General features: G+C 39.7%; 2 protein-coding genes and 1 pseudogene across 2 annotated transcripts; all 3 read left to right on the plus strand.

Moving 5' to 3' along the window:
- The first annotated feature begins 81 nt into the window (after window positions 1-81).
- LOC144655469 (mortality factor 4-like protein 1) lies at window positions 82-4,402 on the plus strand. The gene is made up of 2 exons (XM_078515722.1): window positions 82-392; window positions 3,297-4,402. The coding sequence occupies exons 1-2, from the start codon at window positions 163-165 to the stop codon at window positions 3,964-3,966; spliced, it is 900 nt and encodes a 299-aa protein (XP_078371848.1). The 5' UTR covers window positions 82-162; the 3' UTR covers window positions 3,967-4,402.
- A 1,682-nt stretch (window positions 4,403-6,084) lies between these two features.
- On the plus strand, window positions 6,085-20,114 carry LOC144655462 (ras GTPase-activating protein-binding protein 2-like). Its single transcript, XM_078515708.1, has 14 exons — window positions 6,085-6,256; window positions 8,457-8,559; window positions 9,289-9,367; window positions 10,576-10,677; window positions 11,207-11,281; window positions 11,684-11,780; window positions 12,241-12,385; window positions 13,867-13,972; window positions 14,402-14,609; window positions 15,592-15,701; window positions 17,288-17,483; window positions 17,586-17,623; window positions 18,139-18,198; window positions 19,231-20,114. Exons 2-14 carry the CDS (start codon window positions 8,468-8,470, stop codon window positions 19,528-19,530), a joined length of 1,608 nt encoding a protein of 535 aa, XP_078371834.1. The 5' UTR covers window positions 6,085-6,256; window positions 8,457-8,467; the 3' UTR covers window positions 19,531-20,114.
- Window positions 20,115-21,938: 1,824 nt separating this feature from the next.
- On the plus strand, window positions 21,939-24,104 carry LOC144654228 (heparan-sulfate 6-O-sulfotransferase 1 pseudogene; annotated as a pseudogene).
- The last annotated feature ends 3,344 nt before the right edge of the window (window positions 24,105-27,448 follow it).

The following is a 27,448-nucleotide window of genomic DNA, read 5'->3' on the forward strand; positions in this document are numbered from 1 at the left end:
AATTTTAAACAATACTTCACGGACTTCACCAATCAGACACCGGAATATATTAATCTCCGACGATTGTACCACGTTTTTCGGCTTCGATGAAATCGGCATAGTCAGTTCGCTGTCGAAGTTGACGAGGTTTGTGTTGTGTGAGTCAGCAATTTCCTTCTAATAATGCCTCCCAAGTTGAAATTTGGCGAAGGCGAACGAATTCTGTGCTACCACGGTCCTTTGATCTACGAAGCAAAGTGCATGAAAGGGCAGATGAAGGACAAAGTCACAAGATATCTCATTCATTACAACGGCTGGAATAAGAATTGGGACGAATGGGTGCCAGAAAACCGGGTGCTTAAATTCAACGAGGCTAATCTACAGAAACAGAGAGAGCTTAGAGAACAAAACTTGTATGTATTACTTTTATTCTTTGAAAACTGCCAGCCTTAAAGCTTTTATATATGTCAGATCGTCGAAGCTTGCGAGCAACTTTCTCAAAGTTCGAGCTAGCGGTGAACCACGTGCGTTTTATATCGGCGTTTGACCGTGAAGCCTTCTCTTTCTGTTTCTAACGATGAGCGGCTTATTGGAAGCAAACAATTGATATTAACCGAGGTACTTTGCTTAGTAGGAAGTAAAATCCAAATTTGTGATTTGCGTGATGCCGTTACAAATATTCAATTTTGTTTTGGACGAGTTATAAACAAGCTAAGCTTAGGCCTTATTTGCAAACAACAAAATTTTCACTGCAAAGCCACTACCACCAGAAATATTGTTTCTTAAATTTGGGACATGTAAGCATGAATTCTACTGTTAGCAGGTATTAGAAAGTAAATATTTGTCAAGGGAGACAGCGTTGTAGATAACAATCCAAAATTTGTGTTTTTAACAACAGTACTGGAAAGGCTTGCATAATCCATTTAGGACCAGAGACTATTTTGTGTTATCCTTGCTGACTTCGCACATTGTGTTATGTAGTGATGATGTTAAGTGAAAATGAATTTACTTTTGTTCCTACTGGATTATTTTATCTCAAAGCCATCTCATGGGAAGCAATGCAACTGTGTGAACTTATTGCATAATATCAAATGATGCTTTTACTTGCAAACTTGGCACCCAGTTTTCTTTAGACCTCATAAGTATGAAGGTTTGTTGTTGAACTAAGCAGCATCAGTCATAAAATTTTGTCAGTTCACCCCAAGCAATGCTACTTTCTATTTCAAAATATTCATGCATTTTTTCCCAACTCAACACCTGGCTTTTCTTTAAAATTCCTTCAGCCAATACTCAAAACAAAAGCATTACTAACAATATTACATTCAAAACCAAAGAAGATTCAATGGTGGGATTATGGGTTCTCCTTGTTTTTGTGGATCTTTGTGGTTCCTTATGGTTAAAATAACTGCAGACAAAGTTTAGCATGAACTACATGCTGATGCAAGGAGTTAAGATTTGATAGTGCATTCTATAGATATGAAAACAGATATCATACAGAGTACATCTTTTTAGACATTTCAGGGTGTAGTATCACTGTGTATTTTATGAGTCATCCTGTATTTTTGAAATCCCATAAGGCAAGTCAAGACACAAATTAATCTTTCTTCCTCTTCAGGACCCAGAGTGCCTGGTGGCACATGGGGCTTCTGTAAGATGTCTTTACTGCTGCTGGTCTTCTGCCTGTTGTCTTGTTTTTTCGAGCGTGAGGCCACGCTCCACCAATTCTTTTTCCATCGTTCTTTACCAGCACACAAAATTTATGACTAGTGGAAATGTACAGTGCTCAACACTGTATAAAACATAAATTGTTGTTAAGAGTTTTATTATCCAAACTTCCTATTATAAAAACCAGACTTGAACAGTGTTTTGTGTTTGCATTGTGGACAGTCAGTAATAAGCCTTGTACATGTAACCTGTTAAACTGGTTTGCTAGAGTCCAAATGACATGAGATTTATTTTCTTGTTTTGCATGTTGTATAATTGTACTATCAGAGTCTTGTTGTACAATAAGTTGCCATAGCTGCATCTTAGTCTTGTGGTACAGTGCTTATGGCCTCAGCTGTTCCTTACACAAACAACAAAGTAAACCAACAGGCAGGAGTCCATTTATAGCTTATGCATGCTAAGGTTTGAGATTTGGCCAAGGTTGTAAGCCAGAAATCTTTAGTTTCACTAGTCTTCATAGTTCCTCTCTGCACTGAGGTGGACAGTGTACAATAAAGTACCAGTGATTTTTGGGATAGCCTGACAAAGAACTGGCAGGTTACCTGTTATGTGTTTTCCATTCCATAAAAAAGATGCCATTGTCTGGTTTTCCTTTCCACAATGCATTACCATGACATGCTACAGGAATAAACTACATGTAAAGCCTATTTTTATTATTGTTAAGCTTTAATCTCGAATCACTATTCACATCCTTGTGTGTTGAAATACTTTTTCTATGCAAGTGCATTGTATAGTAGCCATACTTTATCACTTCATGGTTTATGGAAAACAAAGTTTAGAGTTCACAGTTCTCAATAGAAATTTAAGCTGCCGTTGCTGGGAGATTTCACCCTTAACAGGGAACATTGTGGCCAAAGGCTATGTTACTCAAATCTATCTACTGCAGCAATGCTTTTGCAGCCGTAACACTTTCCAGTGGCACTCATGACAGGTGTTATGGGTTCAACAGAGAACCCTGGAGTTGCTCTGTTGATCCACCATTCTCAAAAAAGTCACCTACTTAAACAGGAAAGGTGAATGTACTGTATGCAATTATTAAAAGACACAACAAAGTCTGTTTCACTTTTTCTATACTACTGAGTTGATAACCAGGGCAAGGAATAGAGGGCCTTCGAAAGGCTTGAACTTTCAGTACAAAAATATAATTTCAATAGCATCCAGCCTTTTGACCATTTTGTTATTACATTATACACTCTCTTTTGCCCTGACAAAAAGCCTACTTGGAGTATTTTTTTAGAATCCCTTCAATGCAGCCAGATTTTAGTGGCTCCAAGTGGGTTGGCTTAATATATATAATATATTATATATATATATATATATAACATTTATAGCCCTATCCAGGCCTGTTCTAGGCGCACAATCTAAAATTAGCTGATCTAAAATTAAAAATGTAATTAAAAAAATTAAAATGCAGCTAAAATGTACCTGCCAAGGGTTCTACTAAATTGTCTCTTAAAAATGGTGATAGCATTCCTTGATGCCTTGGCACATGCATCATTTGGCAGCTCAGTGTGCCAATTCTCTTCCACCTTTATATCAATAGTAACTTGTAAGCTGTGTTAAGACCTTCACATGTAATTCCTTTCTTTCAGGAAAAACAAGAAATCAAGAAAGCGGACTGTTCAAGCAGTGGGAGAAAACGAAAAGCCTTTAAAACGTGAACCAGTAGTAGAAGCTCCTGGCCCAGTTAGAAAAAAGAGAACCAGACTAGCTAATCCTATTGAAAGTGATGAGAACTTTGCATCGCGTGTTGATGTAAAACTAACTATTCCAGATGATCTCAAGCAATGGCTCATCGATGACTGGGATCTTGTAACACGCCAAAAACAACTAGTCCCCATTCCCAGGAAAAAGAGTGTTAAAGAGATTTTGGACGAGTATATAAAATCACGAACTGCTAGCCCTGATGATGGCTTGAAGCCAGGGGTTGTCCAAGAGGTTGCAGATGGTATTCAAGAATATTTTAATGTTATGCTGGGCACACAGCTACTATACAAGTTTGAGAGGACTCAGTACGGGGATGTTCTTACTGATCACACAAACCTTCCTATGTCACATTTGTATGGAGCAGAACATTTGCTGAGACTTTTTGTCAAGCTTGGCAATGCCCTGTCTTTTTCCAGTTTGGATGAGAAGAGTGTACAATTTGTGGTGACGCACATTCAAGACTTTTTAGACTATCTGTCTAAGAATGCAGATAGCTTGTTTACAACTGATTATGAGACTGCCACGCCAGAGTATCATCGCAGAGCAGCCACATGATGCTTCTTCGCCAAAATATAGTGTCTCATAATTTTTCTAATTTGAATATTAAAGTACGTGCACAACTTTTTTGCATTTGTGAATTCTGCTACAATAAGACAGTACAAACAGAACTTTTTATGGTGTGGAATTGTATATGGTTTGTTTGATTTTTTTTTTTTTCACGAGGAAGGCTTTTTGTAACATTTGAACGATCCTAAGTTGATTGTGGTTGGTGGTTATCTAAAAAGTAAGAAATTTTGATTAAAGCTTTTCTGTGGTTATTCTATGTAAACTTGTGAAACATAAGTTCATTGTATATTACATTCACAATTCCATTCATGTAAATTTAGTAACAAAGCACATACTACTTTTGTGGTGATTGTTTTGTTTTGAAAAAAAAAAGATTTAAAGTTGTTTTTTTACTGTTGCTTTTTGCTGATTTTTACAGGAAAAATTGTTTAATTTGTGTTTTGGCCAGTTCACCAATGTATGATGTGATCTTTGTGAGAACATTTGACTGGAGTGTCTTGCAGTATTTTTAGACCTATTGGAAATAAAAAAAGCTGTCCTATTTCCCAATAAGCGTCATGTTTCTTTGATTGAAAAGTTCTTATTTGCTCACTGAGGACACTAAACAACTAGCAAATTAAATAATATTTTATTGCAAATAGAACACAATCTTGGCAAGAATCCCAACTGGTGAGGGGCAGACCTGGGCCCAGTTGTTCAAAGGGTGGATAACGCTATCCAGTGGATAAGTGAAAATAAAACAAACAGCGCTACCCACTGGATAGTGGTTTATCCGGTGGATAGCATTATCCATCTTTTGAATAACCGGGGCCAGTTGGCTATTTTCAAAGCGTGGTCGAGAAGTTGAACTTGGGACTTCTGAGAACAAATCCAGTTAGTGGTAAGACGAAGGAGATGAACCAGGGACGTACACATTTCCGAAATAGTTAATCAAAGTTAAACAGCCTGGAGGATGGAAGAGTTAAAGTCAGTGCCAGCATGCTGTGACATGTCGACTCGACCTCGTTCCCAGGGTCTCTTTCCCCCTTGGGAATGAGGTTGACGTCAACTATAAGCAGTCCCTCATTTCTTCTCAGGGTAAATGGTCAGTCTCGCCCTTGCATGCATGTTGTGCCTTTTTGTCTAAAGTGATTTTCTTACTTACCCACTCAACTAGTGTCTTTGCAGTAGCCTGGCGGTTTTTTTTGGGCCCAAAAATAAAACCCCCTTCCCCCTCAACCCCAAAAAAAACCCCCCGTCCCGGCCTTTGCAGCCCTTGTTTAAACCCGTCACACGCTGCTCCATCCCCCGCCCCTATTAATTAACAGTGTTAGGAAGCATAGAGCCCTAATAGGATCCATTGAAAGAATATGGGAAGAACACCTAGTCGTTCATTGCAATATATACAGGGTTCAATGGGTCCTGAAAAAGCTGGAAAGCCCTACCTCGGGCAGTGCAAGTCCTAGTAATTTGGCAGTTTCCAGGACTGGAAAGTACTAGACAAAGACTATGGTCCTAGGAAAGCTCTGGAAATTCTGTTAAAACTATTTTCTAGTAACCAATGAATTCTCAGAACTTACTTTATAAGAAATGTAAGCCAGACAGTAAGGGGAAATAAAATTGAGATCTTGGGAGTGAAAGGATTCATGTGCATATTTTATTTGGAGTCTTGGAAAAAATCAATTAGTTGGAAAAGTCCTGGAAAATTGTTTGTGAAGGGAGAACCCTAATAGCTGAAAGAGGTGCCAAGAAAAGTATTAGTGACAATCTAGGGATCCACAGATGATACAACACAAATGATGTACTATTTCATGCTTACCAACCATATTTACTTAAATTATTCTAGTGACAATTTGGTCTTTCATATTTAGCTTTTTTTACTTGTACTCAACCCTTTTAAAATTAAAATTAAAAAAAAAATACTGTTTTGGTTGAAATAACCCAAACAAGAGAAATCACTTAATTTTAAAATAGTACGGATTTTAGGGACAGGAGGGAAGAATAATGTCTCCCCCCACCCTACCCCTGCCCGTACAAAATATAAAGAAAGTACTCTCGAACGAGGCTTGTGCCTCACTTTGAATGTCAGAGTGAGCCCAAAGAGACTGGACCTAGTTTGCGCAGTGACTGCCAACTGAGCATGTCAAGCATGTGATTTTTGTTAGAGGAGTACGAAAATTTCGTTCGAAAAAGCAGGAAAATCGCCCGTTTGCCTCATGGTATAGCCTTACGATTGAGTTAGTTGGAAAGAGAAATGCCAGATAAAAGTATATTTTGCTGATTGCAGGGATTTCCAAAGGTAAGGGTGCGCTGATAACCTAATTTGCCGAAGGCTTTCATATGGTGTAACTACGCGTGGTGTGAAATCGCGCCGTTTGTTAGTCAGGGCAGGGTCTTTGTAATTCTGTTCTGATTATTATAGCATTATTGTTACGGCTTCAAATGGACATTTATCTGTCACTTGCTTTCCTTTGCCAGGTTTTGAAATATTACCCTCGATCCGTTCGCAAAGAAACGTTCAATTTCCTAGCTGCTTCAAATTTTATTCCACCAAAATCATGGTCGATTGGGTTCGTAACTGCAGTTTTTTCTGTTCAAAATCCAAAATCGCTGGTCGTTAAGCGTGACTTCATATGTCATTGCAGCTTCCTCGCTTGAAAAATTCATTTCATGCGGGAAAATAATTGATAAAGTGCTCATTTGTGTGAAATTGGGGATTCCTTTATGCGCAATTTATCGATAAAATTTCTTTTAAGCTTGCATTTTAACCGGTGCATTCACCTTCGCTTTTAATTGTTTAATACAAAAGGCTTGATATTTGATGTTATCCCAGTTTTAGCAGCAAAAGGTAAATAGTCTTTTTTTATTGAACTTGAAATATACCGTGAACTATAATCCTGTTTCCATTAGCAACACCGAGAAAGCTTCTAGTACAGTGGAAATATTTTTCATTTATATTACATAATTTCTTGATTTTAATCATGGTACAATATTTCCCTATCATACACATGTATGGCTTGAGTTTAACAAAAGTTTAAGAAATATCATTCATGTTAAGCTTGACAAAATATAAAGTGTGTTTAGTTTTCACTTTCATTTATTGAGAATTTGACATCAAGCAATAACGTCTATCTAACATGTGTGAGGAAATTCATTCAAGTGCAAGTTTATTGACAGCTGCACAGTTATACAAGCAATCTAAGGCACCTGGCCCAGGTCAAGTGAAGAGCAGATAAAATCCTTCATGTGATAAATCTCTAATTTGATGGATAAAATTTACCCATTCTACAAATTCAGTTGCGTAGAAGATCGAATTTTCCAACTAACTGCATCTGAAAGGGCTGATTATCTTTCCTGTAGGTGCAACTGTTTCGGCAAATTGAAAAGATGGTGCTCAGCTGGTTTTGTTTGTTATTTGTTGAGTTTTGTATCATTTGGTGCAAAATGAAACTTTGACTTTTGTTTACATGTGTGACTAAATATGTGTTTTAAGCGAAAGATTTTCATTAGAAAAGTACATGCACATGTAAGGCAAAAAAAAACAACAACTTGCAACTGGTCTTTCTTCTCTGGGTAATGGGCTCTTTTACTTTGAATTAAAATAAGAGCTACAGTCCATTAACACACAACCATTAAAATACAGAACATGAGCAAAATGAATATAGATCTGGAGTCGGAGACCCTGATCCGGCCACTACGCTTTGCAGTTCTGTGATTGTTTTGATCATATTATTTTGCTCTGTGTGGGGTAAAATGTTTACAGTTGTTACAAAACAAAATGTTAGCATATAGTCTAGACTTGAACTGCCTTTGTTGACTGTTCCCAGCCAAGGGTTGTCAAAAATAGCTAGCAGCCAGTGAAAATCACAACCTACTGTACAGCTGTACTTTGTGTTTTTGGCCAATTACTATGCTGGAACATCCTTTGATTCTTTAGTAAAAGATGGCAAAATGAGCCACTTTATACATATACCTTAAGGTTACTATTGTTAGCGGCTACTAATTTTAGCGATTTTAGCGAGTTGGGCAAAAATCGCTAAATTTAGTGCTCGCTAAAATTTGTCTCAGTCAAATTTAATACTCGTTAAATTTAAGTACCCCCCTCCCACCCTAAAGGGAAACAAAATTAAGCTTAGTCGCCCTGAATAATTCTTTTAAAAATTAATGCCCGTAACTTTGTTCTTTTTTTGGGAATACAAATTTTCCTTCCATTTCAAGTAAGTTTGTTCTTTTACTGAACATTTATTTCCATTTTAGCTATATGTTCATTAAAAACTGATTTACACAATATCACTAACTTTTGAAATTTTTCAGAGAATTGCTAAATTAAAATAGTCGCTAAATCTTGCTTGGAAAAAATCGCTAAAATTAGAAGTCGCTAAAAATAGTAACCTTAAGGTACTTCAGCAATAAAGCTGCCTTTACCAAAACTTTCTAACAGCCCTTAGCCAGTGTTAAACCTAAAGCTCATGTAAAGTTCTTCTTTTTGTGTCTTTCAGTTCAGTAAGAGATGGTGACATTGCCATCCCCTCAATGTGTTGGACGAGAATTCGTCCGGCAGTATTACACCCTCCTAAACAAAGAACCTGTCCAGATTCACAGGTATACTTACGTGTAATAGTTTTTTTTATTATTTGCACGTGAATATGAAAGTCTTTTGGGGGTGGCTTTTGTCTTTTTTGTTTCTTTATTTATTTATTTTTTGGGGGAGCTTTGAGGGGGCATTACATGTTATTTTGGAAGGGTTTTGCATCCAAAAAGCCCATGTTGGGTGCATAAACATTGTGTTGTCCCTGGACTTTTGCATCTAAGATTGGAGGGGATATTTCAGAAAGGTTTTTTGGGAGTTTTCAGTATTTCAGACTGGATATAAATAATACTGAAATACATTTTACAGTCAGTGACAGAAACATTCTTGGAAAAATGACATATTTTGTCAAGAACACATAAAGTCAAAATGGAGTATCATGTTTTACCTTCAGTGCATTTCACCATTGAGCTGCAGCCACACAAATTTGTAAATTTTGAATAAACCTCCAGATGTACCATATTTTCTCTATTAAACGTTCCCGTTATTTATTTCAAGCTTGGCATGATGGAGCCGGCGTTTATTCAAATCCTGCAGTTTATTCAAGCCCTATGTTTATAACGATGGGTTTTCATTCTTTAGTTTCAACAGCCATATATGTTGCCACTTTTCTTAAAACATTCTACACCGCGAATAAATGCTTGAGGGGCCTATTTACAACTTCACCTTGGAGACCCGGCATTTATTCGGGGCCTGGCGTTTAATGGAGAAAATATGGTATTGACTTTGTTGGTTAATTGCAGGTTTTACACAAAAGAATCCAGGTTTCTCCATGGGAGGGCTGAGAATGGACCCACTGAACCCCCTGTGATTGGCCAAGAGGTAATGTACTGTATATAAAGGTGAATGATTGTCAGAAAGGAAATTGGTTTTGCAATGTTTGTAACATGTTTCAAAATGCATGTTATTTTTATACTGTAAAATTCAGAAAATATGCCCTAGATTTACATTGTATATGAATTATATTAGCTTAATGTTCCTTTCAGGTAGGCTAATTTTTGGAGGGGGCTTATATATGGGGGAGGGGGAGGGGGCTTATGTATGGGGGAGGGGGAGGGAGCTTATTTTCAGATTGAAACAAGTTTGAAAATAAATTTTTCAGTTTCTATTTCAGTTTTTATTTGGATGGGGTCCTGTAACTGAAATTTTTGGTACATACAAGAATACCGCACAGTGGAACTCTTTACATACTAGTTATGCAACGCTTTCGAGTGGTATACTATGGAATATCCCACGAGTCACTTGTATTTTCTCTGTATACACACGAGCCTTTAGGCGAGTGTGTATACGAAGAAAATACAAGTGACAAGTGGGATATTCCAAAGTATACCACGAGAAAGTGTTGTGTAACTATTTTTTACCATGCCATAGAAAATACGCTTACTAAATTTCATCGAGAATAAGATCGCAGCGCACGATGGGAAGGTTGGGTTGAATACCGTCGAATATACAACGGCTTTTCTGTATTCTGATTGGCTGTATTTTCTATGGCATGGTATAAATAGCAATATGAAACCCAAAACAAATCCTACAGTCACTCTCAGACAGGATTTTATCCAGTTGGGAGTCCAGAAGTCCTATGGATGGCCAATTTTCAGTGAAAATCAATATGAATAACTGAAATGAAATAGGAAAGTGAAAGAAAGTAACACATGGTTTTCAAAACCAAAGTTAAAATTTTAACTCAGTTTGTCAGTCTGACAAGCGTTCAACGTAGCTTTTGAATACACCAGGCCCCGGTTGTTCAAAGGGTGGATAGCACTATCCACCGGATAAATTGCTATCCAGCAGATAAGTGTTGACAAGACATATGCATACTACGCTATCCACTGGATAGTGATTTATCTGGTGGATAGCACTATCCACCCTTCGAACAACTGGGACCAGAAGTGCTAATTATAAACAACTCAATTTTTTATTAAGACATTGTATAAGACACGTCAAATTGCCTGCTATGTGTAATTTCTGCATTCTGTATTTTTGGAGATGATCATTAATTTTGTTAAGCTAGTATTTTGTTTTCCCAACAGGCAATCTACAGTAAGATCAAGGAACTCAATTTTCATGACTGCCACACAAAGATCAGACAGGTAGACAGTCACGCCACTGTAGGCGCAGGAGTGGTAGTGCAGGTAAAATATAAAAATGTACTGGATGAAAACATGCTGTTGGTGCCATCTTTCCAGACCTGGAAGAAGTATTTAAAACAATACTAATCTTAAGTGAAATCTGTGTCAACTGCATGTCGCTAAATTTCTTTTTTGGGGACATTCCACAGCATGATACCCCCAAGGGGGGTAGCTGTATCACAATGTCGCATGTTTCTGAGAACCGATGCCACCTAACCAACAGCTTTAAATGTCGCTGTCGTTTTTCTTCTATTGTGTTGCTGTTGAATTATGTCGCTGTCGCATTTCAGTGTTGTAATGATATTGCTTGTCGCTGTTAAAATGTTCCTGTGTCGCCAGTATTCAGGATCATGTCGCTTGTCACTTTTAACCCTTGGAAGGCCTCATTTACTTTAACTTGGCCATTGCAGTCTGTTAATCATTTTCAAACAGCAAATGGTGATCCTATTTATTCATATTTTCAGCTTTCCTTAGATCAGGGAAATTGTTTTGAAGAAGATTTTATATTTTTGTTTGGCTCCTTCTGTTCCAGGTGTCTGGTGAACTGTCCAATAATGGGCAGCCCATGAGGAGGTTTATGCAGACCTTTGTCTTGGCCCCTGGCGAGGTGAGTACTAATTTCTGATAACAGTATACAAGTGTACACAAATAATTATATAATTTAACTGCACCTTTTAACAACAAGCGAACTCTGCTCACTTTTTTGTGTTTTTGCTGCTGTCAATCATCTTAGCAGATCTCTCAGAAAAGACATTCAGTTCAGTGTGTTCACAAAACCACGTCTGTGGGTTGTGATTGTTAGATATCAATCTATTTAGTTTGTTTCTTTTTTTCATGGTTTGTTGATTGATTGTGATTGACACAGCTGAATCAATCTTCAGTTAATTGTGTCAACCTGCATGGTCCACTGTTTACCAAGGGTGTATAAGGTTTAGTTATGATTATTGTTGCATTTTAAGTTACTTAAGGTACCAGAGCTAAGTGCATCCAATTATGTTTGAATCATCAGGGTCCAAGAAAGTATTATGTTCATAATGACATATTTCGTTATCAAGACGAGGTGTTTTCAGAGGAGACAAGTGATGAGCCAGCTGATGGGACTGTTGGTATGGAAATCTTGACAGTTTGTTACACTTAATTTTTTCTTTTACAAAACATGCACAAGGAAGTGATGTAAAAGAAGTGTAGAGAAAAACATTACTTAAGGAGTTTTTGTTGAAAGACAGTGTCCAAACTTCTGTGTGGTTTTGTTTGCTAATGCAAGGAGAGTATAATACTGAATTTCGGGGGTGAGACTAAAATAACAAACTACATGTACTTTGGTTTTATTTCTACCCAATAGCTACATATGGACAAAAATAAGAGAAGTCGATTCTTCAACTTCTTTTGCCTTGGTTTTTCATGACTGCGTTTGTATACATATAGCAGAACAAAGCACATTTAGGGCTTTTTTGCACAAAAGCAAGACTTTGTTCAATTTCTTGAGAAATGCAATTGTTTTGGTCTTTGTCTTCTGTTACACAAGTCAAAGTTTTCTCATGCTTTCTTTTAACCTTACCTTGGTAGATTCTGAAGGTGAAGAGGAACTTCCCCAGCAAGTGCCAGTGAACAACAGTGTCAGCAGCTATGACCAATCTAACCAGGAGCAACATGTGGCACCAGGCAGTACCACTGATAATCTGTACTATGCAGACCAGGGACAAACCAATGGGTAATAGTCTTAAACTTTATGATATATACAAGGTGGATCAATAGGGGGGGGGGGGGGGCCTTCCTTATTTTTGGTAAAAGACATTTTAAATGCCCCCCCCCCCCTCATCTGCTAAAACAACTTTGGGTGGTGTACACACACAAAAAGGGGCCCCCTCCTTAGTTCAAGGTCTGGATCGGCCACTGTACTGTATATGATCTCTAGTCTGAAAATTCACAGTTTTGGAGTTCCAAATCTGTCTCTGTATTGAGGGAATTTATTGAGAATTTAATGGTTTTTAGATTACATTTTTGTTATGTAGGACTATTAAACTGTAGATAATTTCAGTAGCGACCAGAAAGAGGCGTCTGAAATTCAGGCTTCTGAAACTTGCTTGCGCGATTTTGTCGGTGCTATTCTACGGCTCAGCTTACAAGATTCGTGGCATTTACATCGTTTCGCATCGAATGCTTCAGATGCTGAATTACAGAACATTTTGTGAAAGAAATTAAATTTGTAGTTTTATTTGCGAAAACTCAGGATGAACTTGTAAACCAATAACTGAAATATCTTCGTGGTTGAAAACATGCACTTACGGCGGGTTGACAAGGGATAGCACAAGTTTGAGCTACAGGTTCTTTTCACGTCCTTTTCTAAATTTAATTCGTCGATCACGGCTTTCAAGGACGAGTTTGTGTCAGTACTTTTAGGTAAGTAAACGGAATTACGATCGGCGCGAATATATCGTACTGTCGAATGTTACATGTCGGGGAAGGTTTATATTTCATGCGCTGAAGGTGGACACGAAACACTTGTACATGAGGTGCGAGCGGCTTTTATTCTTTCCTCGAGAAATAAATCGTTTCCTCGAAAGCCTTTCGAGTTATGAATATTCGAGACCGCCTTGTTTCTCGAGACTCGAGACTCGATCCTCGAGACTCGAGACTCGATCCTCGAAACTCGAAATGTTCGAGTTTCGAGTCTCGAGGATCGAGTCTCGAGTCTCGAGGATCGAGTTTCGAGGATCGAGTCGAGACTGTCAACTTACATTTGAGCGGTACTGTATATTGCCATGATCATACAGGATGCAAAGGAAATAATAGATTTTCCTGTTTGCCTTGTAAAGAGTTGTGTAGGATGGTGATATGCTTACCATACATCATATGCTCTTGATAAACACTGGGATCCGATTAAGTGCCAGGTCTTAAAGTTGGTGTTGTAAACAAGCCCTCTTAATTTGAGGTGACAGTAATAAACTATAGGTAAATAGAGAAATATTTGGCTGTCATAAATAATGAATAAAAACCCCTGCTTAACAAACATCTTGCTCAAAAATATAGCAGGAATCTAATAAATTGCCAGGCCCATTAGGCCAAATTTGTAAATTTAAGGCAGAGGGTGTTTCCTGTAATCAAGTGTAAGTTAAACGTTGTTTTGGATTCATACAGAACTTAAAGAAGAATGTAGTTGTTTATGCCTTTTTGCTATTTATTTTGTTGTAGGCCTGGAAGTTTGATGAACCAGGAGCCATTGCTGGATGAAGATGATGGTGACGAGGAGGAAGAATCACTTGAACTGCAAGAAGTTGTCATTGACAAACAGCCTCAGGTAAAGGCTATGTGTAGATGTAATTTAGAAAACAATACTGGATTAGAGAACAAGACTCTTATTGTAGGGCTCCCATCAAATTATGCATTTAGCTGTTTTTGGTAGCTCATTTCAGATTGAGTTTACGTTTGGCGACTCGCAGTCCCAAACATATCACAAGCCCATCTTTTACAAGTCATTACGTTCTGCAGTTACTGGAGTTATTAAACAGGCTGTATGTCACAATACAAGGATATGTTAAAGAAACTACTAAAAAGCAAAATTATGTTGACAGTGTTAGCCCAATTTGTCAGTCAACTCCTGCCCTCAGCCTGAGTTAATTGCCTGAGTGCAGGAAACGACTCACTTTTCAGGCTATGACAATGTAGCTCACAAGACTAAAGAAAAGAGCAATTATGTTGTTAACAAAAATTTTTGTCTTTGTTTTAGATCCCATTTCATGAACCAGTCAAAGAGACAGCAGTCATTCAGCCACTAGAGGATGAGAACCCTCTTTCCCTGTCTGCTGACGGACAAGCTGTCGAGGTTCCTTATGAAGAAGAGCAGGAGGATGTTGAAGGGGAGGAGGAACCTGAAGGGCTAGGGTCTGAACCAGAGGCACCTTTAGAGGATGTCTCTGGTGAACCAGCTGAGTCAGGTATGTACAACAGAGGGACTTCCTTTATACCCTTACTGTAAACAGAATAAAATGAACCCCTGGTCTTCAAGTTGTCTATATGCTGTATATCTATGATTGTTTATTGATTTGTTATGAATTGTTGTGATCTTGTAACAACAAAGTCAGGAAACTATGCAAATGTCAATTGTGCTACATGTACATGTGTAGATCATTTGAATCTGAGACAATTGTTTTGTGAGGACAGAATTTCAGTTATTTAAGGACGTTCGCGCTAATTGTTTATGCGCATCCCTACTGCGCACGTAATTCATGTCGCAACGCCATGCCACGCCATACTTTGAGCGCGCGCGCTGAGTAAAATTTCTAAGAACATATAGGGTGGATTGCCGTTGTGCTCGCTTTGCTTGCAATTCGCTCTCTTAATGGTCGGTGACCCCTACTTTTTTCTTAATGGACTACTTTTGTTAATTGATATCTACGTTTTGTGAGAAAATAAAAAAAATCTATCGAGTGGAAGTTTGATTTTTTTGTCATATTGACGGTTTGAATTCCACTTTTTGAGCTTTCCATTTTGCCGTACGACAGTTTCAAATTCGTTTTTTCGGGGTTAAATTTTACAAAAAAGATGGCAAAACTAAGAATTATTTACGCAACAGACGCACTTCTACAAAACGTGATTAAGATCGTTAGCCTCTGTTTACTCATCTTCGATATTTTTAACAATAAACCCTGCAAACCATCCTGAATTAGCGTGCGCCAATTTTCCAAATTAGGGTAGTTTTCCACACACTTTTTCTCTGAAACGAAGTCGGTGACCCCTACTCTTTTTTGCATTTCCAACACAAGTAACTCATTATCTGACCGCAGCAAAAAAATTAAAGAAATCTATCGAGTAGAAAATTTTTGCACGAACGTCCTTAACTGAGGTGCAGCCTGTGCCTGTGTTGTTACTGTGTATTAAATTTTCCTGATAAACTAAATTGTGAAACTCAAATTTCAGTACCAGAGAAGCCAAAGACCTGGGCTGCCCTTGCTGCATCTCGTGCACCATCAGCTCAATCTAGTTCTGCTCCAGCCACAAACTCACGGCCAGTGCGACAGGCTCAACAGGTAGGCTTCTGAGACTTAACATGTATCTTAATTCTGTAGTAAAACAACATCGTTAGCCGTTGCGTGTTCTCAAAAAGCTAGAACACAGGGTTCGTTCGTGTCTTGAAAACCCTTGAAAACCCTTGAACTTCAGGAGTTTGATTTCAAGGCCTTGAAAGTACTTGAAATTGGTTTTGGGTCCTTGAAAGTCCTTGATTTTTTTTTTATGAACATCAAAAGGCTTCAAGGCAATGAGAAGACCACCAAAAGAAGCGATTTTTTTAGTTCTTTAGCAAGCACATCAATGGCACAACAGACTGGAATTGTTGATTTGGGGTATATTTTATAAAAAAAGTCCTTGAAATTTCCAAAAAGGGTCCTGGAAAGTCCTTAAAATGTCCTTGAATTTTTGGGCTGAAAAAGTGTATGAACCCTGTAAATCAGCATTGAAATGAGCTCCCCTTTTTAACTCGGAATTCCGAGTTTGGTAGCCGACCCCCACTCCCTCACTCCTCACTCGTGAGAAATGAATAATTCAAATTGAATAATTAGTCTGTGAGGGTAGGGGGGGCCGAGCAGACTGAGTACCAAAGGCCCCCATGTCTCGTGGTATGCATCTCCAGGCAGACAAGACACGGAGTCGTGCTGAACGAGGGGAGACTCATATGAGAAAACTGGGCGACGGATAGATGGACAGATTGATGATCTGCGAGCGCCCAACGATTACAGCGGCTGTCCCTTGCGGCGGCCAGCAGTGACGACGGAGTTCGTCCGTCGCGGCTGACCGCCCCGGCGCCGGTGTGGTACGGGTGAGAGACGAGGGACGATCCCGGCACTCCCGCTCCCTCTCTGCGAGACTGCGTCCGTGCGTTGTCACTGTGTGACGGGGGGGGATGTTGACTGGTCGGACGGGCGGCCGCGCGATGGAATCGGGTGGACAACCGACCCTGGGGGAGTGATGAGAGACGAAGACGCCTGGATGAGTCCCGCGTCTGGATCTCGCAGACTGCGAAACGACGGACTGAGACACTGACCGATCTCCGTATCTCTGGCGTGGGTGACTGCCCCCGGACAGGGGGGTGGACGAACTGTCCGTGCGTGGTTGGATGACTAGGGAATGTGTCCGGTGTAGGTGGTGGGTGGGGGGGGTGGTTCGGGGTGAGGAAGGTCCGGGACGGGCCGCTGACTGCGCGAGAGGGATGATGAAAGTGAAGGATGTGGACTCATTGGATCTCTTGGTGACTGTCAATTTCGAGTAGTGGCTCAAGCCACTTTGAATAGTTATTAGTTTTATTATGGAAATGTTGGAGGCAACTTTCTGTGTAAGCACAAAATGATTTTAAGCCATGTTTAACTAAAATGCTCTTATGCAACAGGGGTGGGGGATACCTCTTATTTGTTATCGGTAAACAGAACTGCATGAGACAAAATAAGCAGCAAATGAAATATTGAGTTTTTTCTTCATTACCTTTCTGATTGGGCAATTGAAATCCATATAATTATCTTTGATAATTATTTTTCAAGCATCTTTGAATTTGTTCATGTTCAAGAGAGGCTTTTTTACAGCAAATTATTTTACAATTTATTATTTTGTTCTTTGTCCCCAGCCTCCTGCTCAGCCTGTGCTGCAGCCACCACCTAGACCCCAGGCTGCTCCTGCCCGCCCTTCCAAGGAAGTCAGAGGAGGAATGAACAGTAGAGAGACAAGGCTGACAGCACGGAATGCACCTGATAATCATCAGGTGTTCATTGGAAACTTGCCTCCTGGAGTCAAGGATGATGATGTGCGAAATGTATTTTCTAGTGAGTGCTGTAAATCCAGCTGTTACAGTGGCCAACTTAGAAATTTTTTTAAAAATATAATTCATTTGATTTGATTTTTTTTTGTTATTTACTCTTTTTCAGAGTTTGGAACAATACTGGAAATCAGGCTCAATCCCAAGGTAGGAGTGCTGTTCTTTAACAGCATACTGTTTCTTTGTGGTTAATATCAGCATGTTAAGGACCCTGTTAAAGACCTCTGTATCTGGGCAAATGGCTCACACCACTAGGCCATCTCAGATTACCCTTCTCTTCCCCTCCCCCTTCCACCACCACCATTCTGAAGGCTGCCTTAACAATTTTCTGGTACAAAGTGTTCTCTGGAAAAGAAAACAAAAAACGAAATTTTGGAGATGTGTTGGCCTAATGGTAAGGGTCACTGGGTTGTGTTCTTGGACAAGACACTTAACCCTCAGTTTCTCTCTACACCCTTTGGCCTTGTGTATATATGGGTACTGGCAAATTTGATGCTGGGGGGTAACCCTGCAATGGACTAGCATCCCATCCAGGGGGCAGTAGAAATACTCTGAGACACACTGGAGATAAGCTGTTCATGTATGGGACACTTGCCCCGATGCAAAATTGACCTCACATTGATTTCATTGCATCTAGAGCTGTATTCTGTTTTGTGTTTTAGAACTTTGGATTTGTCATCTTTAACAGCCCTGAACCAGTGGAACAAATCCTGATCAACAGAGTGAGTATAAATAAACAAAATCATTAAAAAAAAATCTGAACGGTGAATTGGACGACTGAGTATACGTAAGAAGGTGAAAGACCGTCCACAAGCCAATTGTAAACATATCCCCTACATGATTATTTCTATATTCTTACTACCTGTATGCTTGACTACCTTATTGGTACTTATTTTCGCGGGTAACGACGCGAACATTAATACCCTTTTTATATAATTCGTTAAAATTAATCAACGTTACGGTCAGTTTGCTACATAATTATCTTGGTACAGTCCTCCAACTAGCTCTACTTTGTTACAAGGGAACATGTCAAACTGTTAAAAGTTTCGTTTTATATGGTTTTGTGTCATGGAAACAATTGCTGTATTGTGCCAATTATTTTGACAATTTTCGCGATATTAAGTTCTTTTAAACGTATTTTTGGCCATGTCACGAAATTTAAGTCCCGCGAAACATGCCTGTTCCATTTCCGCAAAATTAAGTTCCCGCGAAAATAAGTAACAATTAGGTTTGTATGGAACCTACACCTAGGAACGACAAAAATCTGACCGTATTCATAAAGGGGTGATCTACTGTACGTTTAAAATAAGCCAGGTGCTTGATAGATATGGGGAGCAAATGAACACGTGATATGTGAAAACCAAGGAGGAGAGGGGTCATCTGTGAAGCGTGATGCGCAAAAATGAGCTTGTGGTGTAATATACGTGAAGCGTGAAATGGACAAAACGAGCGTGTGATATGTAGAAGTTAGGAGAGAGGTTATACATGAAGCGACAATGGAAAACGAATTTCGTGTTACGTGAAAAACCAGAGTCATGAGTTTTGTGTGAAGTGTGATCTGGGCATAATGGCTGCGTGATACGTGGAGTAATCAGCCTCATCAACCCGAGTTGAAATAAAGTTATCATCATTATCATCATCATCATCATCATCATCATCAAGGGTGCATTGAATAATCATTAAATCAATTGATATTCAAGTTTGTACTGAAACTTCTCTAGATAAAAATCTATAACTATTCCTTTCATTTTCAGCCGATCAAAATCGGAAACCACGAAATCAACATTGAAGAGAAGAAACCCAGCGGAGCAGTTGGACGCGGCGGCGGAGGCGGCAATCGACGAGGTGGTAGTGGGGGCGGAGGTGCTCGTGGAAACGCGCGCGGCGCTAGCGGAGGTGGCGGACAAGCTGGCCGAGGAGGCGCTGGGGGATCTCGCGCAAGTAACCGCGGAGGCTTTGGAGCGAGTACTGGCACCGCAAGCGCAGGGTCTGGATCTAGCGGGCGATCAGGCGGCCGTCGGGACAGTGGAGGCCGCGGTGGAAAATACAAGTAGTCCTGGTGGCGAGTGGAGAGAAAAGTAGCATAAATTATTATCAAGAAAAAAAAAGCAAAAGCAAAAGACCTCAAACATTGCAGACAGCCATGGTGGCGTATTTTTCACTTCTCCTAGAAAGCTTTTATGTCGTTCCAGTATATAGTGTGTTTATCCTCTACGATCGAACCTCATGGCGAGCTTGTTTGCATTTTGTCTGCTGGCGGATAACGTTGCAGATTGTTGTTAGTAGTAGTTATAATCATATTCACAGTGTCACAGTGTGAGTGTAGGGTACAACGTGTCTTGTTAGAGAATTTTATCGTCTTTACGTAATAAGCCACTCATGTTTTTCGTGGCAAGTGAAAATGTGAGGCTTTTTACACCGAGCCATTCTGCCGCCAGGGTTTTGCCGATCCTCCATCGCCCGCTCAACACGGACTAACTTTATAAGAAGTGAAATTTCAGATTTAAAAATAATTGTGAACTTTTTTTTAGTATAGGAACCGTCCAAAGTTATATGGAAATGCGACGTTTGCAATATTTATATTGGATACCACTATTACAAATCACCAAGGAATAAAAAGAAGCCTGCAATATTGTAACTTCTGTGTTGGTTCTCTTGTCGATAGTATAAGCCAGAAACGCTTTATTTTCACAAACTGAGGGAATTTATGAGCCGGTGTGATTTTCGATAAAAGAGTTACAAAGTCATGACACATTCTAACCAAAGCGGCGTCATTCTGACGTCACAACTTAACGAGTTGGTGCGCTATTATTATATTATTTTTGTGTGTGGAAGGGGGGGGACCCAACCTAAATTTTGAAATCTCTCACAGTCACGACAGCCGGTGTAAAAGAACGTGAGAAACGCCCGAACATGTTACTCCCACAACCACATCATGGAAGGAATCAAACCCCATTTCATTCTTATACCCGTCTTCGCAGCTCAGGCGAGGATTTCCCGCCAAATCCATGGCCTCACCCTTTATGATTAGTTTGGATCTCTTCATTACAAATTTGATTTTCGTGAAAGCAGAGTCCACTGAGTACCACCCGGACGACCGCTAGAGCTAACATGCTCGCAGGTACATGTAAGAGCGAAAAAAAAAAAATGAAAAAGAGGTAACTGATACAGAGAAAACTACAGTAACCTGCCGCTACGAGAGTCTAACATGCTTGTTACTATGTAAGAGTCGAAAAAAATATGAAAAAGAGTGTACTTAAAGAAAAAACTACAGTACTACTTTTTGACAAACCCTTGTGTCACTGAACATATGAAAAAGAAAACGAACAAATATGGTATTTGTGTAAAAATGCCAATCCTGTTATTCGAAGACTCTTACAAGGAAATTGTCAGGCAACCCGAATGAAAGCTACAGAAGATGACTGGAGGTTACCCGTTGCAGTGATTCAACCTGTTTTTGAAACCTACCCGGAGATCGTATATACGTAGGGGGTGGAAGGGGGCGCGCCCGGGAGAATAGGGGCGGGAAGCGAGATTCCTAAGGTGGCGGGAGCCGGGAGAAAAAGTGAAATTTCTAAACATTTTGTTATAATTTGCGATGGATATGGGATAAAGAGGAGAGAAACACTACGGACAGGGGCGGGTGGCGGGAGTAAAAGGTATGGTAAGCAGGAGCAAAAGGTACGCTAGCCGGGAGGTTCAAACACCCGGCTGTTCCCCTCCAATAGATTGGCCTAGGGTCGTTGTATTGCAAGTTGTTAAGTGTTTACCGTATTTATTCGATTAAGCACCCAACCTCGAATAACCGCCCACCTCGAAAAAAATTTTGCTTTGTACATCTTCACGTTTTATTATTATTCATTGTTTTGTTGTAAAATAAACTTACTACTTGCGAGAAATGGCGAAAATGTAATAAGCGCCCAGCCTCGAATAAACGCCCACCTCAAATAAGCGCCCACCCTTTAAAAAGCGCCCAGGGCGCTTGATCGAATAAATACGGTACCTCCCGTGTTAGCAGACAGGGACTTTGTGCAACATGTTGCCGCAACTTGCAATCGGGTGATAATACGCGCAACAACACTTTACAACTTGCGATGCTGTGAGACAAATTGAAAGAAACTTTTGCCCGTATTATATATTGGGCCTTTACATAGCATTCAGGCAGACAAGGTCACGTGACCACCAGCTGCAAAATGCGTTCAGATTGATATGTGATAACTCGGGTAGTGTGTTTTTATCGGCCTCGTGCCTTTATTATTTAGCCGTTCGATAGTTATCGAGTTGAAAGCCGAATAGAATTAAAAGACTTTAATTTGACAAGTGACAGATGGTTTTGACTACCCAGTCGCAAATGCTTTCAAGGGCAGGCGTGTAATAGAGATAAAACTTGAGATACAATTGAAAACAGGAACTAAAGCTATTCACAGAAATATTTATTTTCTTGTGTTTTGACATGTGTTTTACGGGACGGGAAGCAAGAAGCGCCAGAGTACGCCTGACTCCAAAGGAAAACGAGATAATGAAACCCACCGAAAGTTCCCATTCGCTGGTGGATTTATCAGCACCTGTGTTTTGTGCATTGTAAGTAGTATTTTTGCGGTTTTCTTTACGCCATTCTAGCGAAAATTCAAGTTTGCGTGACTATCTTTTGTTGTTCCGTGATGAATAGCATGCAACGAGTGAAATGGTGTTAAAAATTAGTGTCAAATTTCAAAATTTCAATCGAACGAGTGCCGCTCATCAGCTAAACGCCGCGAGCCTCCCGTATTAAAGGTCAAAAGGTATGGAAGCTTAGAAAACAGAGAAAACACAGCTTCTTCTAAAGAAAATCTACGATTTTGGAACAGGAAATCAATGCGTTTATGTAGGAATGAACGTAAGGTGTGCATGCGGTGGTGGATTGAATTTGAGAAATGTTTTCGCTGCAATTCTTCTTGCAACGACAGGGTCCATCGTTTTGATGGCGTTCAGGTTATTACACTTGCGAAGGTTTTTTGCTGTTCGTGATATTACCAGCTTTAACGAAACTGAAATGGACCCGGTTGTGCGACAGCGCAAGTTTGACATGCGAGGAAATGATGTTATGGTTTACTTACACATTCAAAAGACAGGAGGGTCAAAATTTGGAGTTCAGCTAGTGACTAACTTGGACATAGAACGGCCGTGCGTTTGTTCGAGAAGTAAATCACGCAACCTCCGTACACAAGCACCGAAACAGCGGATTTTAAAAAGCAGACGGGTCTGCCACTGCTATCGACCGGGCTCGAAAAAGATTTGGCTGTTTTCCCGGCACCATTTAGGTTGGCCTTGCGGGCTGCATGCCGACTGGACCGAGCACCACGAGTGCGTCCCAAAATACATGAACAAACGCGAGGGTCGAAACGCTAGGCGAAAATTCGTGTACATCACTATCATTCGCGAACCCATTGCAAGGTTTCTGAGCGAATTTGCCTTCGTTCTGAACATGGGTGAGATGTGGAGAGGCTCGACCCTCCGCTGTAATGGTCGATCGCCCACCAAGAAAGAACTTCCACCGTGTTTCACAAGAGACAATCTTAGCGATGTCACCTTTGAGGAATTCATCGGGTGCCCTTGGAATCTCGCCTTCAATCGGCAAACCAGAATGTTGGCTGATCTACGGAAAATAAACTGCTACAATACAAGTGGCATGTCTCCATCGAAACGTGCAAAACTAATGCTGAGAAGTGCAATGAAAAATCTGCAGGAAATGGCGTACTTTGGCCTCACTGAATACCAAGAGGAGAGCCAATACTTGTTCGAGAAAACATTTGGGTTGAAATTTGTGACGCCCTTCACCCAGTTGACTGAAGACGAAACTCGAGCGGGAATGCTATTGCCAAAACTGAATACTTCTGCGTTGAGTCAAATAAAAGCGTTGAACTCGCTAGATGTAAAGCTTTATTCGTTCGCCAAAAACTTGTTCTTTAAGCGCTTCACACACTTTAAAGAGGCAGATAGAATTAGAATGGAATAAGAAACTGAATAAACACGTTACAGACCGTAAAGATTCCCGTGTTGTTTACTAATTTCGTTAAACATGTTTAAAGCCCATTATATCACTTTAATACAACATGTAAAACGGGCGAATCAGACGAGAACGAATTGACGATTTGACGATAACAAATTCAATTGTCTGCTAACTCTCCTGCGCCAGCTGTCAGCTCATTTGAACCTGTTTAAATTTTCATGGGAGTTGTTTCAGGTGATGAAATTAAACACTCTTGTAGTCGATGAGAATTGAAAAGAACTTTATGCACTTGTCACTGAGACCCCCCAAAAAATCAAAGGAGCATAAAGCCCCTTACACAGCGGACGTTTTTTGGTTCAAGCGCCTAGCAAATGAGGATTACGGCCTATGGTCATATTTTTGCAGAACGATTTCTCCATTGATTTGGAATGCCATTTAACTATAAACGTTAACCGCGGAGGCCACATTGATGCTCGTTTTTCCAACATGTCAAGAAAAACGAATTTTTGACTAGTCTGCCCACAGCCGTTTCTTTTAATTTCGGCTTCTTTCCATTCGCCCAATTGCGTGTTTGACGCGCGAGTATAATAAAGTACGAGCGCGACGCGCGAAGATGGCAGCAAAGCGATCGTTTAAAATGTAACTGTATATTTTTCTATTATTATTTTAGTAAATAATGTGGATCATACACGAAAAATGGGGAAATGGATTTGTATGTATCTTTTGTTTCAAGCGTGAGTTTAAATGAGGTGTAACTCCGGACTGGGTCGTTTTGCCTGATGGGACAATTTGACTACGATGTCTTCGGGAAGAGATAAAACTCTTGGAGCAAGTTTATGAATGTGGCTGTGGTCAACAATTCTCGAAAAGCGCCTATGAACGGCTGGTGAAGAACAAATTAAGTTACCCACTATGAAGAGCTTGCCAATTCATAAATATTTATTCTTTATTAATTTTACTTTTCAGTGTACTTATATTATTGAGTCTACAGTCAACTCTCACTATTACGGACACCTTCGAATTCGGGACCACGATTTGGTGTCCGCAGTAGAGAAAGTCCGTAGTAGCGGGAGTTTTTTCAGTATTTTTTTTATTCGCCGGGACTTCAACTTGTCACTTATCACTTATACTTTATGAAAACTTTTTCACATATTCAAACTTTTTTAAATTTTAGTTTTGTAGTTTTAGCATCGGGGACGGTGCTTAGTCTAGCTAGGAAGGGGGGCAAGTCGAGGTGCCGACCTTGATCACAAGACATTACTGCTTAATATATGGCAGTGATTATATATATTTTGTGATCAAGTCGTCTTGGCAAGCCTAGGTTACCTTACACATGCGTTGCGCTTAATTTCTTGAACGCCTCTTGTTTCAGTTTGTCCTAAAAACTTCGCGTTGAAAACCTAGCTTTCAAAAAATTTACCTGTGAACATGTTTGTATCTTGCGACCTTGGCTTCTTTCTTCCTAAAATAAACCAAGGTTAACTCTTGCTATAAATAGTCGTATTTACCTAGTTTTGATTGGTTAATATTTGCTTGTTGCTTGCCTTACTAAGTCAGTTGACTTAGTAAGCTGGGTGCATTTTGAATTCACGGCGAGTACTTTGTTTTTGAGCCAACTGGTTTTCTCTAGGCTAGAAACCCGGGTGTGAAATGAGCTTCAAAACCTAAACATTAGTGAAAGAGCACTCGCTGAGACAGCGCGCAAGTTACCAAGAATCTTCAAAGCTTTTCTTCTTCTTCTTTTAATGCAACAGCTAACCACTAGCTAACCTATTTCTACAATATGCAAGCTTTTATGCCATCTTAAGGTACGCCTGGGACGACAGCCAAACGCTGGCCAGGTAGCTAAAAAACAAAGAACTCAGATGCACATCCCAAGCGTATGCAGCTGACTTCCTAAGACAAGCAAAGATTAACCAACAAAAACAAGGAAACTACGACCATTTTAAGGCAAAGCTAACCTTGAATTGGTTCTAACTAGGGAAAGTAGTAGCCAAGGTTGCAATAAAGACAAAACCATGTTCACAGGTGAGGTGTTTTTCTGAACGCAGAATTTCTGGGCAAACAAGAAAGATATATGATGGCTAATCTCGGCTTGCCAAAACGCCCTTTGAACAGAAAGCTATATGAAAGTATTTGGCTTCTTAACATACCCCCTTCTTAGATTAAGCATCGTCCTTGATGCTGAAATTACAAAAGTTATGGGCAAATAATTCTTAACACTAAACCCCATTCAGACCCTCAAAATATGCACACCCACAATCAGTGTCAAAATGTTGGCGCAGTTGCTGTTTTTCTCATTTTATATAAAAATTTAATTTCCCCTCCCCCTTTTTTTTTTTAAAAATATTTTTTTTTTTTTTCAAACCGCTCCTACAAGGGGGGGGGGGGGGGGGGGGGCCCCAGCTTGCCAAGCGACGTACAAAATCCATTTTTCAGAAACTGAAATAATAACAATGACAGCAACATAAAAATATTACGTCGAAAATTAGTTCCAAGTATATATCATCAAGCTAGGAGAAACGACGTTCCACTGAACCACTGAACATTGAAATATTAGACTAGTAGCTGTGACTTAATCTTCGAAAACAAACATGCTTCAAAGTCATTTGAATTAAAAGAAATAGGCTAAACTCAGATAACCGGAAGTTTTTAAAGCAAATAATACCTCACAAAAACGCCATCTACTCGCCGACCCAAAGTTTCGTGGAATAGAGGTAGGGGAATGAAAACTAAGAAATGGTTCAACCATACCATAAAGTAAGAACATATATTTAGAAATTCAACTAAGTTTTCATTTTCCCAAATTAAGTTTCGACCTCAGTAAAGGTAAAAAGAAATCCAAAAAAATCATGACATTGCCATTGTTTTCTTCTTCTTCGTCTTCGTCTTCGCCTTCGTCTTCGTCTTCTTCTTCTTCTTCTTCTTCTTCTTCTTCTTCTTCTTCTTCTTCTTCTTCTTCTTCTTCTTCTTCTTTTAATGCAACAGCTAATCACTTACTAGTAACTCCTCTCTTTAATATCCAAGCTTTTATGCCATCTTAAGTTACGCCTGGGACGACAGCCAAACGCTAGCCAGGTGCATGCTAAAATCAAAGTACTCGGATGCACATGCCAAGCGTATGCAGCTGACTTCCTAAGACAAACAAAGATTAACTAGAAAAAATACGACTATTTTAAGGCAAAGCTACCTTGGTTCTAATTAAGGAAAGTAGTAGCCAAGGTTGCAAAAAGACAAAAACATGTTCACAGGTGAACATGTTCACCTGAACGCGGAATTTCTAGGGAAAAAAGAGAAAGGTATATATGATGGCTAATCTCTGCTTGCCAAAACGCCTAGGTCAGAAAGTTATATAAAGGTATTTGGCTTCTTTGTGATTCGCAATAAACTGCCTAGCTGAGCGTTAACGAAGACTTTCGGTACCTTCTGCTTAATTATCTGAGCGAGTGCCTGACTAACGACCCTACAAGATGGATAAAATTTCCACATTTGTTCCGACCGGCCAGTGCATACAGTTTGTTGTGACACCAATGATGAAAATCTCTCAAAACGAAACGAGTTTTAAAAAAATCAACTAAATATACTAGACGCAGGTAATGTAGTGTTCGTGACTTCGTTTCCAGACCCTGTTGCTGTCCCTTTTCAACGGAAATCAATGCAAGTGTAGAGTTTAGAGCGGTTTTCCTTTGAGTGTCAAAAGTAATTTGCGTTTGCTTTGGTTTTGCATTACTACGCTTAGTGATTGGCTTAAAAATCTCGCGCCACTTTCTCAGCCAATCAGAACTAAAACCAAAACCAATCGTGACTCGCTCGCGCACGTTTTCCCGCGCTTCGTACCAGCTACGTGTATTTGCTTCGTGTTTTGATTGGTTCACTGGATTGTCTGTGCCCTTTGTGATTGGCCAGAGTAATTACTTTAGTTTTGGTTTTACGACACTCAATTGAAAACTGCTCTAATCTCGATTTCACGAACCTACCGATAA

This window comes from Oculina patagonica, chromosome 5, assembly GCF_052425735.1.
Source record: "Oculina patagonica isolate OP01 chromosome 5, crgOcupat, whole genome shotgun sequence".
Taxonomy (NCBI): domain Eukaryota; kingdom Metazoa; phylum Cnidaria; class Anthozoa; order Scleractinia; family Oculinidae; genus Oculina; species Oculina patagonica.